This window comes from Phoca vitulina, unplaced genomic scaffold, assembly GCF_004348235.1.
Source record: "Phoca vitulina isolate PV1807 unplaced genomic scaffold, GSC_HSeal_1.0 scaffold15, whole genome shotgun sequence".
Lineage (NCBI taxonomy): Eukaryota > Metazoa > Chordata > Mammalia > Carnivora > Phocidae > Phoca > Phoca vitulina.
Window position 1 is genome coordinate 19,983,012 of NW_022589718.1, and position 16,713 is coordinate 19,999,724.

At 35.9% G+C, this 16,713-nt stretch overlaps 1 protein-coding gene across 4 annotated transcripts in view; it reads left to right on the plus strand.

Annotated features, from left to right (window-relative positions):
• Positions 1-16,713, plus strand: part of VPS37A (VPS37A subunit of ESCRT-I) — a 45,287-nt gene that overhangs the window by 15,210 nt on the left and 13,364 nt on the right. For all 4 annotated transcript variants that reach the window (XM_032413524.1, XM_032413527.1, XM_032413523.1 and 1 more), the window contains exons 2-5: positions 5,852-5,926; positions 7,805-7,919; positions 8,735-8,835; positions 15,693-15,918. In XM_032413524.1, the coding sequence (XP_032269415.1) occupies positions 5,852-5,926; positions 7,805-7,919; positions 8,735-8,835; positions 15,693-15,918 (517 nt within the window). The remainder of the gene's footprint in view (positions 1-5,851; positions 5,927-7,804; positions 7,920-8,734; positions 8,836-15,692; positions 15,919-16,713) is intronic.

Here is a 16,713-nt window from a genome sequence, read left to right on the forward strand (position 1 = left end):
GCCCTCTTTAATACCCATCACCAGGCTAACCCATCCCCCACCCCCCTCCCCTCTAGAACCCTCAGTTTGTTTCTCAGAGTCCATAGTTTCTCATGGTTCGTCTCCCCCTCTGATATCTCCCTTCATTTTTCCCTTCCTACTATCTTTTTTTTTTTAACATGTAACGTATTATTTGTTTCAGGGGTACAGGTCTGTGATTTATCAGTCTTACACAATTCACAGCGCTCACCATAGCACATACCCTCCCCAATGTCTATCACCCACCACCCCATCCCTCCCACCCCAAGTTTTTAATGGCAAAGGATATGGAGACTTTTAGAGACCCAGTGTTATTTCATATCTGAAATTTTTCCCATGGTGTTTCTTCTGTGTAGAATGTCTGCTTTATTTTGCTGATTTCTGTTTCCTGCATGTTAACTCTTACTTGACTTTTAAATGTAGTTCAGATATTATTTTATTTTCTGGAAGACCCCACCACCACTCTTGTTGAGGTTAGGTGCTTTCTCTGTTCCTATAGCCCTTTGCACATCTGTTTCATTATCCTGTGTTCCACACAACAGTGTTCAAAGAATACTGTGAAATACATGGTCCATGTCAAACAGATAAAAAAACAAAAACAAAAATTAAGTGCTTTAGAATTTCCCAAAGCCTTTAATATGCTAAAATGCGTCAGTATTCTCCAAGAAAAGAATATATAGTATGAAACATTTTCCAAACAGAGCACCAAGCCATTTATTTGAGCTATTTATTTTAAATTTCCAGTGTCTTAATTTTTCATTTTCGTATCAACTGTGTGTGTGTGAATGCAAGTGCTATTTTGTTTCTCTGAGGATATTAATTACACAAATTTAGAGTCTTCTCAATTAACTCTGTTAGCTTAAGTTTTTGTGTGTTGGGCTGCTTGAGTTTAGTGGCTGCCTTGCTTGGTTTTGCTTTGTTCACACTTCTTTGATGTGTTCATTTCTGTGTTTGAGATTCCTTGTCAACTTGTTGGTGGATATGTAGCTCTATTTATTGGTGGATATTTAGCTTTATCATAGTCTTTATCATAGTCTGCCTCTGGTGACGAATGAAAAAGAATGATTTGTTCCAATATGGGACAAGCTGATAGTTGTCTCCTGGAAACAGAGGCTCCATGGAAGTCAGTAGCTTCCTAAGTCTCTGCTCCTTTCAAGGCTACCCAATGTGTTCTTCTGGTACAGATACTAGTGCCATCTGTTGGTTTGGAACAAGCAGGGAAAAGAGGAGAGTGCTCTATCCTACCTGCTGTTGCACACATCTTCCCATTCATTACCCTGAGAAATGCTTCTGCCCAGCCTTCCACACTCTTGGTGTGGATTGACTTCCTTCAAGGGCTTCGAGGACCTTCAAACTGCTCCCACTTTGCATTATTCTAATGTTTTGGGTTGTCATCAGTTCCTATATTTACTTTCTTTTTCTTTCCTTTTTTCCTTATCACCCTTTTCCTGAAGTCTATTCCCATCTTTTTTTTATCTTTTAGAGGTTCCTCAGAGTTTGTCTGCTTACTCTTTGCTTTCCAGCACTGTTACAGATTTGGTTGTTTAGTCTTTTGTGATATTTCCTAGAGATTTAGGTGGGGAAGGGAAGTTGTCTAATCTCGATCTACCATCTTTATTGAAGCATCTGAATCCTTTATTTGAAAGGTTCACCTATAAACATTCCTTGATTTACCCAACACTGGGAAATGCATGCTATCAGTATCTTGAATTGATCTTTTTTAGTCACTTGACTTTTTCTTCATGCTGTGGGCCCCTTCAAAGACCACACATATTTCTGTATTTCTGTTTCCTTGCAAGATGATGGATATTTGGTAGCTGTTTAGTTGAACCAAGTCTTTCTTATGAAATCCAAGTTTACACAAAATGTGAAGTCGGAAATAAATGACTGTTCTACAAAAGGAATCTTTTAACCATAACTAGTGCCTCTATTGCATCTCAAGACCTATTTGTTTATAGTTTCAAGGATTATCAAAGAAATGAGGATGCCAGTTAATCACACATTCTTTTTTTTTTTTTTAAGATTTTGTTTATTTATTTGACAGAGAGAGACACAGCAGGGAGAGAAGGAACATTAGCAGGGGGAGTGGGAGAGGGAGAAGCAGGCCTCCCGCTGAGCAGGGAGCCCGATGCGGGGCTCGATCCCAGGACCCTGGGATCATGACCTGAGCCAAAGGCAGACACTTAACACACATTGCCCCTAATCACACATTCTGACTAACACAGTTATCTGTTGTTTCAGCTTTCTTTAATCCCAAATCTGTTCAGTCAATGAGCATAACCGTAGTAATTCACTTCTCTCAGAGAACCTAGTACATAAAAGTATTAATGGAAGGTCATTCACATTTGCTCTTGTAGTGTGATTACAGTATTACTTTAAAATATGTGTGTGTATTTACATCCAAAATACTACTATCTGTCAGCTCAAAGATAAGGCTGCAAAGAATGTTTATCAAAGTGTGATTTATAATAGTAAAAATTGGAAACGATCTCAATAATTGGTTAAACAATGTAGTGAAACATTATTTACAGCCATTTAAAAAAGATAATATAAAATAGCATTTACTGATACAGAAAAGATTCAGAAAAAGTTATAAAATTGTATAGACAGTGCAGTTGCATTTTGTTTTACATAAGGCTGTGAATATAGAAAGATTAGGTGTGTTAGAGGTTATCTTGGGTATATGGCTTCCTGAGTGATTTTTATATCCTTTTTGCTTGTTCTTTTTTTTCCCCTCGATGGGAATAAATCATTTTTAGATAAGTTGTTGTGTTTTTTTAAAGTATTTATATATATATGTATATATATATATGTATTTATTTAGAGAGAGCATGCATGAGCAGGGGTGAGGGGCAGAAGGAGAGGGAGAGAATCTCCAATAGGCTCTACAATGAGTGCGGAGCCCCACGTGGGGCTGGATGTCACAACCCTGAGATCATGACCTGAGCAAAAATCAAGGGTCAGATGTTTAACCAACAGAGCTACCCAGGCGCCCCTAGAATAAGTTTTTTAAAAGTTATTTAAAATAGGGGCGCCTGGGTGGCTCAGGTGGTTAAGCGACTGCCTTCGGCTCAGGTCATGATCCCAGGGTACTGGGATCGAGCCCCACATCAGGCTCCCTGCCCAGCGGGGGGAGCCAGCCTGCTTCTCCCTCTCCCTCTCTCTCTGCCGCTCCCCCTGCCTCTGCTCTCCTGCTCTCTCTGTCAAATAAATAAATAAAATCTTCGAAAAATAAAAATAAAAAATAAATAAAAATTTTAAAATAGCAAAAAATTCAAAATCACATTGCGAATATTCAGGGATTAGTTTTTGTTTTAATTAAGTAAACTGATAGATTAACAGGAGAAAATCATACAAGCTTATTTAATGTAAGTTTTACATGAGATGGATGACTTAAGGAAGCAAAGATCCAAAGAAATAGTTAGACCTGAGTTTTTTGTGCTAGGTTTGATGAAAAGTGTACAGTCATGGAAGAATATGATGGGTTAAGGAATATAAGGTAATTGTAATAATCAAGGGTTCTTACTATTCTTCTTGGTGTCCCTTTGTCTTTGAGGTAAAGATGCTACTTGGTATGAGGAGGGCATATTTCACATGAGGATTTTATGATTTGTTTCAGGGAAGAAGTATGAGGCGGGGAGGAGGTTAGAGTAACCTTCCTGCTTCTCCTCTTTTCTCAGACTCCTTCAGCTGAAGGTATTCAAGATGCTGAAGTGCCATATTTTGCACTTCATATTTCAGTAGCATGGCCTGACTCCAACAATTGCCATGACTAACTTGTATTGGAATTTGTTAACGAGAGTTCACCTCTCACTAATACTGCAAGTATTGCTTTCAGTTATTTATCATACTTCATTTGTGAAGGAAACTTGTCAAAACCTAATATATGTCAACACTCTAATTGTAGAGACAAACCACTTGTAGACAATGATTTAAGTAAAAATTATTTTAGTCGAATTCACTTTGTTTTCTATAAAAATACACTAAAAAACTGAGTTAAAACTTTGGTACTACAAATTTAGACAGGCTCCAACTTAGATGCATGTTCAAAATGCATATTTGATAATAGCTAACATGTATTGAACAATTATTATGGCATTTTGTGGAGGGCTTTATGAGTATTCTCTCATTTAATCTTAACAGTTGTTTTAGGTAGATAGCTATTGTTAACATCCCTGTTTTCCATTTGAGAGATAAGGCTTAGGTTAAGTAATTTGCATATATGATCACATAAGTAAATGGTTTAGAGGGAGAATTTAAACCCAGGAAGCCTGACTTAGGAGGTCATAAAATTCTTTTAATCATGAAGATGTTCTATTTAGCTTAGAACTGATGGATGCATGTGTGACCAGTATTCCCTTGAGACAGCTACACCTTAGAGTCCTAAAATAATATAAAGGAATAGAAACCTTAAGCCATTTAATTGATTATATGGTGTTCCTACAACTGAGGAGGTTGTCAGTATTCTAGTCCAAAACTGAACCCCAAAGAAAACTTCTATAAAACTATGGAAGTCCTAATATTGAATATCTTTTTGAGTTTGTTCTCAGCTGTTTCTTCATCTCCATACTAACCCCATTCCATGGGACGTCAGTACAGAGCAGTAATTGAAGCAACCAAAAGAACGAAAAGTTAATTATTATGTAAACGCTAGATCTTCCAACAGTATTCATGCTTGAAAAAGTTTCATGTCTTTTTGAATATTAAAGTTCTTCTCAACCTTAAATCAGGAATACTACTTAACATTTTTCCCTTTGGAAATACTGTGAATGTTCATTAGAATTTGAAGTGAGCCCCCAAAAGATTTGGTTGCTAGATTATAATTGTACTAATGTATCCCTGCAATTGACAATAAAGTAAATTCTAAATGTAGAATGTTAAAATACAAGGAAATTCTGTTAGTTGGCAATTATATTCAGCTGCTACTAGCCAAGACTCCCAAAATAGTGAGTTAAACAGAACTTTTTTTCTCTGACAGAAAGGAAATTCAGTTTGACAATTCCATAGTCATTAAAGACCCAGGCTGCTTCTTTCTTTCTGCTTAGGTCTCCCTAGTGTATGACTTCCATTCTCAGGGTCACTTATGGTCCAGGATGGCTGCTAGAAGTGCAGCTATCAGGTAGAGGCAGGAGAGGAGGACTCATACTAGTTTTTTGTGCCCCCTTCTAGTTGCTTTCCTAGTAATTCTATCCCACAGCCTCCCTATATCTATCTTACTGGCTAGAACGTAAGTCTATAGCAACAGCTAGGTGCAAAAAAGGCTAGGTCATTGCTACTCAGAGTAGAATCAGACTTTTCTTACTGAGGAAGAAGGGGAGGTTATTTGTCTCTGGAAAGCAGCCAGCAGTCTCTGTCATAAAACTGTAGGAGACATCTCATCCAGGCTTTTAAGTTTAACTTCTTAAGACCCAGACCTGCCTAGCTGTCTATATAGCTGGGTAGTGGCAGTGTTCTAATCAGAACCTAGATGTCTTGCTGACTTGTATTAACCAGAGGGATAACAATTGCTTCTACTAATGTTGAATTAGGTAAAGTGATAGTAAATCAACGTAGCATTAATACGAGAGTTTTTCTTTGCCATTTTACCTCAACATCTATCCCCACTCTACCACTTTCCCCCAACACACATGCACTTGGATATCAGAATATTATTGCCTGATTTGATAAATCTTTCTATGATCATTTTTCCCTCAAGATACAAGTTATATTGGCTATCTAGATTGGGTGATTAAAATTAATAGTTTTAGTAGGCTCTAAAAACATTTAACATTCTTTTTAACATTAATGGTTTTATAACTTCAAGTGAATTTTTCTCTCAAATTTTCTCCTACAGTATAGCTGAAATACAGAAAGATGTGGAATACAGGTTGCCGTTCACCGTAAACAACCTGACAATTAATATTAACATGTGAGTAGAATTGTATCCTATATTTTTATGTACTAGTACTTTTAAAAATCTTTTCATTATTTTGTTTCTTAGTTATTAGAAGTAAATTGTTTAAAGTGAACGTATTTAAAATATTACTTTCTAGTAACTATAAATTATCAAAGTCACATAATTTCGTGAAACAAAAATTTTTTAAAGACATCATGGTAAAGTGTATTGCTGTAAGAAAGAAGCTGTTATACAAGAAGAAATGCAATATAAAGATGTAATAATAATATTTAGTACTGTCATTGTTTTTATTGATTTGCATGAAGTCTTAGTTGGAGGTAGGCTAAAAGAAAGGCTGAAAATGATGACAGTCAAAGGGATCATGTATGGAAAACTATTAGAGATATATTCACCCCTACATTAGAAACAAGTGAAAATATTCTAGTCTTCAGCAACAGATATACTGTATCAACCAGAAAGTTCAGGGCTGAATTTGATCTACTAATTAAAGAAAAAAAAATTAAGTTAAAAACTATAATCAGGAGGTTATTGAAGAGGAAAGATTGGACAAAGTGATTGCGGAAGTACCCATTTAATTCTAAGTGTAATTATTAGTCTTTAGCATGAAAGTATTAAGTTATTACCTCAAATTGCATTAGGTAGCTGTGTGCTAGAGTAGGTGTTTGGGTGAGATAAGAAGCACCTAACTTGAAGACAGGAACCATGGCTTATTCATCTTCATATTCTTATTGTCTAGCATAATGCCTGCACAGAGAAGGCCTTATTAAATCCTAGTTGAACAAGTGAATGAAAGTGTGAATGTATAATAGTGCCAAGCATTATGCTGTGTTATCTTGATATAGGAGCTTTGTGAATCCTCACAGCAGGGCTACAAATTGGGTAAATTACAGACACACAGGTAGTGAATAGCATAGTCAGGATACAAACCCAGATTGGTTGGGCTCCAAAGGCCAATCATTGTTTTTTTTTTTTTTTTACCAAACTAGGCTAACATCTTTAGCTATATAAATGAAGTAGTTTTATCTCCATCAAATGCCCTAGGTAGGGCTAAGTAGGAGAAGCCAAAAAGGACCCAGTTCTCTTCATGACAGTGCTGCCAAACAAATCGTTTTCGGAGCCAACGGGAACAGAGAGACAGTTTTAAAGGGTCATATTCTTCTGAGTTTAGAGAGATTTAGAAATCAGAGTTTCATATCCAGTAAGATTCATTTAAGACTTCAATCCTGAATTTTAAATTTGTGGTAGTTCATAAAGGTTAAGATTTTCACCTCTTTTTTTTCTTCTTGTATTGAGAATTTACTGTTCTTTACTTGAAACCATGTGATTGACAGACTTGGGAGAGTTGTGTTAATAGGGACCATTAGAGCCTTATGGAACCAAGGCATAATGACAGCTACAATGTTTTAATCATAGTGCTTTTGCTTTTATCTACACACTCTTCAGAAATTCAATAGATGGTGTAATAATTCTTGGCAGCATTTCATAAGTAGGAAAACCACAAGAAAATTATATGGCCAGAACCTGTGGGCCAATAGTCAGACTGGTTACTGTGGGTCACCTGTTACAAATACCTGATCTGATTTTATCTGAGATTTTACATAGCTTAGTATATTGTGTTTGAAAGCAATTAACTGACATGGTGTGAAGAATACCTTATAACTCAGGGTATCCATATTCTATAGTAAAGTTTTACTGAATTGAATTGCTTTATAATCTTGTTGCTAAAGTATATCCTTTTGTGTATTTTCGATCAACAACCATAACAGAGCACTTACTACTGTGAATAATTACTCTAAATGAAAGCATGAAAATTTAATTTGCTTTTAACTTTGTTTTAGAATTATGACTATATAACACTTGTGTTTTTTCCATCTGTTCTACATTTAACAGATTGCTCCCTCCGCAGTTTCCTCAGGAAAAACCAGTGATCAGTGTTTATCCACCAATACGACATCACTTAATGGATAAACAAGGGGTATATGTTACCTCTCCATTAGTAAACAATGTATGTATATAGTATAATTTATTTCAGAGTAGTATAACAGGTGTATTACTTTACTACTACATATTTTAGAAATCTAAAATGCATTTGAAATCTCATTTGGAATAAGTAATTTTCCCAAAAAAAAGGTCACTATATCTAATAGATAATACTGATTTGAAGGTTATTTGTTTTTCTGTGATGAGGACCTGTTGATGTTAGAACTTTGGTTCACAGTATATTTTCCATAGTTGTTAGGAGGGGATAAAATTCAAATATGCCTTAAAGTTCTTAGGATACATAAATGATTGATTACTATGAAGGTTGAAGCACTATAACTTAAATGTACTCTCAGTATTTACCTTAGAACCTTCAAATTATTATTATTATTTTTTAGATTTATTTATTTATTTGACAGAGAGAGAGTGAGAGCAGGAACACATGCAGGGGGAGTGGGAGAGGGAGAAGCAGGTGCCCCGCCGAGCAGGGAGCCTGACGTGGGGTTCGATCCCAGGACCCTGGGATCTTGACCTGAGCCAAAGGCAGACTCCTAACGACTGAGCCACCCAGGCGCCCCTCAAATTATTTTTTTAAATGTGGAAATATTTTAGCTCCATTATTGGTTAAATAGATTTTTAACTGATTTATGGTATTGAGTCTATAGAAAAATATTTTAAGTTGTAGATTGCTAATCTGGTCATTTGACACAGTATCCTTTGTTTTTCATTTAATTCTTGATGTGCAGAAGTAGATTTAAGATTAAGTTTTACAGTGACATGATCCTAGTAAGACTTATTCTGAAAGTGATTTTGATCATCCTGTATTACTCTTACTTTTAGTTTACAATGCACTCAGATCTTGGAAAAATTATTCAGAGTCTGTTGGATGAGTTTTGGAAGAATCCTCCAGTTTTAGCTCCTTCTTCAACAGCATTTCCATAGTAAGTATATTTATACCCCAAAAAATGTTTGTATAAATTTATTTTTACTTCTTTTTATCAAAGTAATCATAATAGAGTTTAAATTTTCAAATGATGTTAAAAGGCAGTTCTCTTCATTCCACATTCCTACCTTCCTACAGATACACTCATACTTTTCAGAGGCAGCTGTGTTTTCTTTTTTAGTTGCTCTTCCAATATTTACCTTCATCTTTCTGAATAATTTAAACATAATATATACATAGTCTTGGTTCTTTAATTTTAGGTATTATATTTCAACCTCCTGTTATGATTGATGAGGAGTTTAGTTATCGTTATCTTTCATAAATGTTCCTTTTCCCTCATTCTCTCAGTGATTGATATCATGATCTTTACTTAAATTCATTTTTGGTATTTTCATTACTTCGATTCTGTAAATATTCCCCATTGCTGAATCAAGGACTTTGTCATGATTACATTTCCTTTACGGTATAATTTTTTGCTTTTTCTGGAGTTAATAATTACTTCCATTTTTCCATTGGTTGTTTTATCTTTTTAATTTTCCACATCTTTTAGCAGCTCTGAAAAATACCTTTCAGATTGTTTTTTCACGTCATCTGACCTTGACGACATGTATTTTCCTTGTGAATCTGCAGTTTGGTTAGGGACTACTGGAGATAACTTGTTTTTGTTCCACTTTTTGCATTAGCATCTAAGTCGAAGTGCTTTCCTACTCAGAATTTTGAAGGTGTTGCTATATTGTCTATATGGCTTCTATTGCAAAGTGTCCAATGCCATTTTGATTTCTGATCCTTTGTAAATTTTAGAAAAAATTTTTGGTATTCTGAAATTTAATGATGATGCAGCTTCTTGTTGGTCTTTTTATTTCCTTTTCTCAGAATACTTCTTGGCTTTATATCCTAGTCCTCCTCCTTAATTTCCAAGAAGTTGCTCTTGCTCAGGACTCAGGCAGCATTTTGAACACTGCCTGGAAATCTGCTTAGCTAGATTATCCAGGTCATTAGGTGCATCAGCCCCAGCCTTCATCTTTCCTCTCTTGTGTCTTTGTACTGGAGTTATAAGCCTCCTAATATCCTTCATCTAAACACTGTATATCCTGTTTTGCTGTCAGGGCAGGGTTGGATATAAGTTCATCCACCTTATTTGAAAATAAAAGCCAGTAAGTTTATTTATTCCCATTTCAAATAAGTTCTGTGATAAAGTGCAGGTTATTAAAATGCAGGTTTGATGCATTCCTTAGATTATTTAATAAGTTGTATCTGCTACTGAGGTCAAAATAAAAATCGGTTCACAATAAAGACTTATAATGCAAATACTCTCTCATGTTGGTCATATTGTTTCCAAATAACTTGTTATATTTATATTTATGTCACTGACATACCTTTAGATAAAAGTTTTAATTTTTTAACATAAAGATGAGCCATTTTTTTAAATAAGTAAGCTAAACTAGAAAACTTATTTTAACTTAATTTTTTCAGTGATCATATATTTACTTGAATCAAAATTCAAAAAATATAAAAGGATATGGAGTAAAAAGTCTTCCTTCCACTGTCTTCTCCCTTACAACCTAGTTTTTCTTCTTGCTTGTATCCAGTTTTTCATTTGGGTGAATATGCATAGAATTTCCAAGATGTTTTATGACTTACAAAGAAATATGTACATGGAGTATTTTATTCCTCCTTTTTTACACAAACTGTAACATACCATTCCCCTCCCCCCTTTTTTTTTCACTAAATGGTATAGTTTGGATAGTTTTCCATTTTGGTACATAAAGCATTTCCTTATTCTTCTTTATGACCGCAAAGTACTTGTTTTATAGATGTAGTGTAATTTATTTAACAGGACTCGTGCTGATGGATATTTTTGTTTCTACTCTTTCCTAAAAGGCCCACCTTTCTTTACCCTCAGCGCTGCAGCAAATAACCTTAAAAATAATATTCTAGCCAGATGTGAATATATTTCTTAGATACATTCTCATAGTGGCACGCACATTTGTAGTTTTGACAAATACTGCAAAATTGCCCTACATAGTAAGTTGCACCAATTTCTACCACTATACACAATGCTTACTTTCCCATATTCTTTGCCGATACAGTATATTATTGGAATGGATCTTTGCCAATTTATAAGTAGAACATGATATGTTAGTATAATTAAGTTGTATTTATCTTACTAACAATTAAGTTGAGTATCTTTTCCTATGATTTGGAGATGTTTTTCTTTATTTTTCTGTAACCTGAGTCTTCTATCCTGTTTTTCATTTTGCTATTGAGTTGTTAGTCTTTTTATCAATTTGTAGGAACTTTTTATGTATTAGAGAAATTACCCCTGTGTCTGTGATATGAGTTTTAAATGTTTCCCCCCAGTTTATTTGTCTTATTTATAATGGGCTTTGTCATATAGGTTTTTGTTTTTGTTCTTTCTTAATGTCAAGCAATTAATCATTTTTTCTTATGACTTTGGAATTTGGGATCACAGAAAGTCCTTTCCCACCCCATGGTAATTATTTCCCAATGATTTCTTCTAGTTCTTGTAAGATTTAGTTTGAAGCATTTAAATCTTTGATGAATTTGGTTTTTATCATGTTACGAATATAATGATCTGTCTCCAATTCATTTTTTTCCAGCTGTCCCAACACTGTTTATTGACTGATCTTTTTTTCCATTTATTTCACATCTGTCTTATATCCTTATTCCCTTATGTGTTTCGGGCTTTTTCTGGATTTTATATTCAGTTCCATTGATCTGCATATCCATTTACCACTATTTGCTCTAAAAAAAAGTTGCTTTTCTTTTTTTTTTTTTAATTATAAAGGTTTTATAATTTGTTTTACCAGATGGCACAGTTATTCTCTTCTTAACCCTCCATCAGATACTTTTCTTTCTATAATTTTCCAATGAACTTTAGTTTCAAAATCCATAAAATTGTTTTCCAACATAATTTCAGCTTATGTAAATTTATGTCATTAAATAAAATAATAATACTCCAGTTTAAAAATTGTTCAAGCTTTATATATTTTGGAACATATTTCAGTACTCTGATATGTGTGTTTTCCACACCACCAACTAATTCTCCAGTTCTCAGCAGACAGTGACCGGGTTTCCTATAGATATAATTCAATTCTGATGCTCTCTATCTGAAGGTAGTGACAGATCCCACAAGTTAAAGGCTCAGTCTCAGAAGACTGCTCCACTTTAAACACCAGTCAAATCCACAGGTTGTTCACGTGCTTCTGACCAACTGACTATAAAATCAGAGGTTCCCATGATGCCCTCCCTCAGGTTCCATTAATGTGTTGGAGCTGCTCACAAAACTTAGAGAAATATTTACTTATGTTTACCAGTTTATTATAAATGGGCATTATGAAGGATACAGATGAATAGCCATGTGAAGCAGTGCACAGGGCAAGGACTGGAAGAGCCCCGAATGCAGGCGCTTCTTTCCCCGTGGGCCGGGGTGCACCACCCTCCCACCATGTGGATGCATTCACCAACAAGGAAGTTTGTCAGACCTCATTGTTCAAGAGTTTTCATAGAACTTAGTTTGCAGCCCCTCATTCCCTGAGGTTGGTGGGTGCAGCTAATAGTTCCAGCCCTTCGTCGGTGTGTCTTTCTAGTGACTACCCTATCCTGAGACTACATAGGAGCCCAGACAGAGTCACCATTAATTTTTTTGAATTACTGTTTTCAGTTTTTTGGATAAATCTCCAGAAGTAGAATTGCTGGATCATATGGTAATTCTATTTTTGATTTTTTTGAGGACCCTCCATACTATTTTCCGTAGTGGCCGCACCAATTTATATTCCCACCAAGAGTACACAAGGGTTTCCTGTTCTCCACATCCTCCACAACACTTATTTCTTGTCTTCTTAGTGATGGCTATTCTAACAGGTGTCAGGTGATATTTCATTGTGGTTTTGATCTGCGTTTTCATGATGATTAATGATGTTGAATATCTTTTTATGTATCTCTTGGCCATCTGTATGTTATCTTGTAAAAAATATTTATTAATATTCCCTGCCCATTTTTTAACTGGATTGTGTTTCGCTATTGTAGGATTTCTTTACATAGTTTGGATACTAACTCCTGATTATCAGATATATTATTTGCAAATATCTTCTCCCATTTAGTAAGGTGCCTTTTTGTTTTGTGGATAGTTTACTTTGCTGTGCAGAAGTTTTTTAGTTTGATAGAGTCCCACTTGTTTATTTGCTTTTGTTGCCTTTGCTATTGGTATCAGATGCAAAAAAATCATCACCAAGACCAATTTCAAGAATCTTACTTCCTGTGTTTTCTTTTGGGAGTTTAATGGTTTCTGGTCTTAAATTTAAGTCTTGAATCCACTTTGAATTAATTTTTGTGTATGATGTAAAGAAATGGTAATTTCATTCTTTTGCATGTGGCCATCCATTTTCCCCAGTACTGTTTATTGAAGAGCCTATCCTTTCCCCATTGTATATTCTTGGCTACAGTATATGCATAGGTTTATTTCTGGGTTCTGTATTCAGTTCCATCGATCTATTTGTATATAGTTTTATGCCAATAATATTCTGTTTTGACTACTATAACATTGTAATATACTTTCAAATCAGGGAGCATCTTTTTTTTTCTTTTTGCTGCTCTGATTGGGTGAGTTTCTCTGCCCTATCTTTGAGTATACTCCTCATTTCTTCTGCTTCATTTAGTCTGCTTTTGAAATCTTCTAGTGTATTTTTTTTTTTTTAACCTCTGTGACTTCTGTTTGGTACTTATATTTTTTATCTCTTTGTTGAAGTTCTTACTGTGTTCATCCATTCTTCCCCCAAGTTCATTAAGTGTATAATACTTTGAACTCTTATCAGGTAAATTACTTATTTCCATTTTATTACATTTTCCCCCCTGAGGTTTTTGTTTGTTTGGAACGTATTTGTCTTCTTCTTCATTTTCCTTGACTATGTTGGTTTCTATGCATAAGATGAAGCAGCCACCTCTCCCAGTCTTGAGGACTGGACCAGGAGATGAACCTTATCATTCAGTCCTGCCCTACCTCTTGATTGTCTCTAAAATCGTGTATTGTCCAAGGACCCTATTATATTTTTAATAGCTCCCAGTATTTGAGGGTGCACCAGGACCTGAGAAGACCTCAGTTAGCACCTGGATTCAGGCTGATTAGAAGCCAAACCTTCAGCCAGACCCTCAGGTAGCAGCTTTTAAAGTATGTAAATATATATAGTCTGTGGGGCTGCAAGTATAAGCCGTGCTGGCCACCAGAGATCTGGAGGTCTGGTCCCTGGGTAGAATTGCAAAATTGGGGCCCAGATGATTGTATAAGCTTCTTTCTGGGAGATACTTGTGAGCTGGAGTGAAACTGAGGGAGTGTGCGGAGATGGCATCCACCAACCCACGTTTCCTGGGAGTGCCTCTGTAGGCCCCTGGTTGTATGCCAAACCAGAAGCCTTCTCATCAAGCCAAAGCTTTCAGGCCTGTTTATTAGACTCTTTCACAGGAAGACTAGGGGTGTGTTCGATCTGCTGTCTGTGCAGCGCCCTGGGGGTGGTAGCCTGCCAACAACTGACTCTCTTAGTGTTTTACAGTCGCATGGGACCCAGGAATGCAAGCCCTCAGCCTCCAGAGCCATGCAATCAATGAGTATCTTGTGGATGGCAGCCACCAAAACTGGGGCACCAGACATAAAAACTAAGCACCATATGTGCAAGAGAGCTTCCTTCCAAGAGATATTGGTGCTCTGGAGTGTGACAGAGGGAGAACATGAAGAGAGCACCTACCACCCTTTGTCCCTAGAGCAAATCCCAGGGGGTCCCTGGATGGGGGTTAAATTAGGTACCTGTCCCTCAAGTGGACACTTTAAGATTAGGAAATGAGACCCTTTCACCTAAAATCTGGGTGCCTCTCAATCGACTGCTTCTGTGCTGGGTCCTGGGGTTTCCAAAGCTAGATGTTTTGGGGGCTGTTCTTTGAGATGCAGGGCTTAAAAGATGGACTGCTCAGTGTGGGGTTCAAACTCTTGCTCTTCAGGAAGAAGCTTCAGGTTTTGCATTTTCTCCTGATTATAGGTCTCTGTGTTGAAGTTTCAGTTTACAGTGAGATTGTGTCTCAGGCTTTCCTACTTGCTTCAATATTGATTTTTCATATTTGCTTGATTTGTAGGAGTTGTACAACTAAATTTTAGGGCTTTTTTCTTGAGGAAATTGTTCCATATTCCTGCAGATTTAGCGTGTTCATGGGAGGAGCTGATTTCAAGGTCTTGCTTGATTGTCATCTTGAACCAGGACCCAGATATTTTTACGCTGCAAAAAATAAATATTGCTCTCTAATTCAATCCCAAGTACATGCTGCTATACCACTTTTTCTAATCTATATACTTGTTTTTTTATATGTATTTTTTTATATTTTAACATTTTTAGCAGTTCTTCTATACATTTAAGTATTTTCCTTTAAAATCTTTTAGAAACGCAGTCATGACTTTCACTTATATTTTTCCAGATGAAGTGAGAGCTACTATTTAAACAACCTGTCTTGAATACATTTTCTGGATTAAATGTTCTCCGTTCTCTTTATGAAGACAGTGATTGATGCTAATGGAATGCTCAAAACTCAAAAAGAGCCTGTCTATCCACTTCTACTCTGACTAGTTGAATTATATGTTTTCTAAAACATTTTCTTTTTTCATGGAAACCACACTTCTGTTTGGGGGGAGTGGGGTCATTATCAATTTGTAGAATATTTAATTCAATTATATGATTATAATAACAAGATTCTGTCTCTTTGTCATGACCATTGTTATTTAGAACCATTTGGGAATAATTTTATAGGTTTACCCCTAAAGTCTAACCTAATGTTTTTTTCTGTCTTTTTCTTTAGCCTATACAGTAATCCAGGTGGGATGCCTCCTTATGCATCTCAGGGTTTCCCATTTCTTCCTCCATATCCCCCACAAGAAGCTAACAGGACTATCACTTCTTTGTCTGTTGCTGACACTATCTCTTCTTCAACAACAAGTTACACACCAGCCAAACCCGCTGCTCCTTCTTTCGGTGTCCTTTCAAATCTGCCGTTACCTGTTCCTACAACAGACACTTCAGCACCGGTGGGTATCTTCAGTTTTCTGTATTTTTATATCCTTGAAAACTCATCCAATTGACAAATATTTATTATCTGCCTTCTTGTGCCAGCCACTAAGTAAGGCACAAAAGATAAAAAGATTAAATCACATTTTCAACTCAAGTAACAAACTCAGAGGAGACCAGCAAATTATCAAATAATTGCAAGTAAGAATAACTTCCAGTGGAGTAGAAGAGAGAGTCTAGAGTTCATGGTGAAGACAGTTGAGGAAACAGTCAGTGCTCCCAGGAACTGAGGTAGACCTAGAAGGGATGCTTTTATAAAAAATGTGTCTCTGCTTTTTCACCACTTTATCCTTAGTGCCTCAAAGCACACCTGATACATACAGTATGTGCTCACTTAAAATGAGGCAGATAAATTAATTTATTTGTTTATGTTTAAGGCCAGATTTTGATAGATGGTAATGAATTTGTCAGGATGAAAAGGGTTATATAAAGCTTTCCATAAAGAGGCAATAGTATTGACAAAGTCGCAGAAACGTAAACCAAATCACATTTTTTGTGAAACTGCCTTTAATAGATCTCTCTGACTGTCATATAGGAAATAGGCAAAGGCACAAAAAGTGATCACGTAAGAGAAGTAGGTATCAGATTGTGGAGGATCTGCTCTCTACCATGCCAAGGGCTTCAAGTGTCTCATTGGTTTTAAAAAAAATTGTATGTTCTTAAATAAACTGGTAACTATTGCCATGTGGGAAGTTACTGACAGACTACTACCTTATGAATAAAACATAAAATGATTTTAAAACCTCCATTTTGGG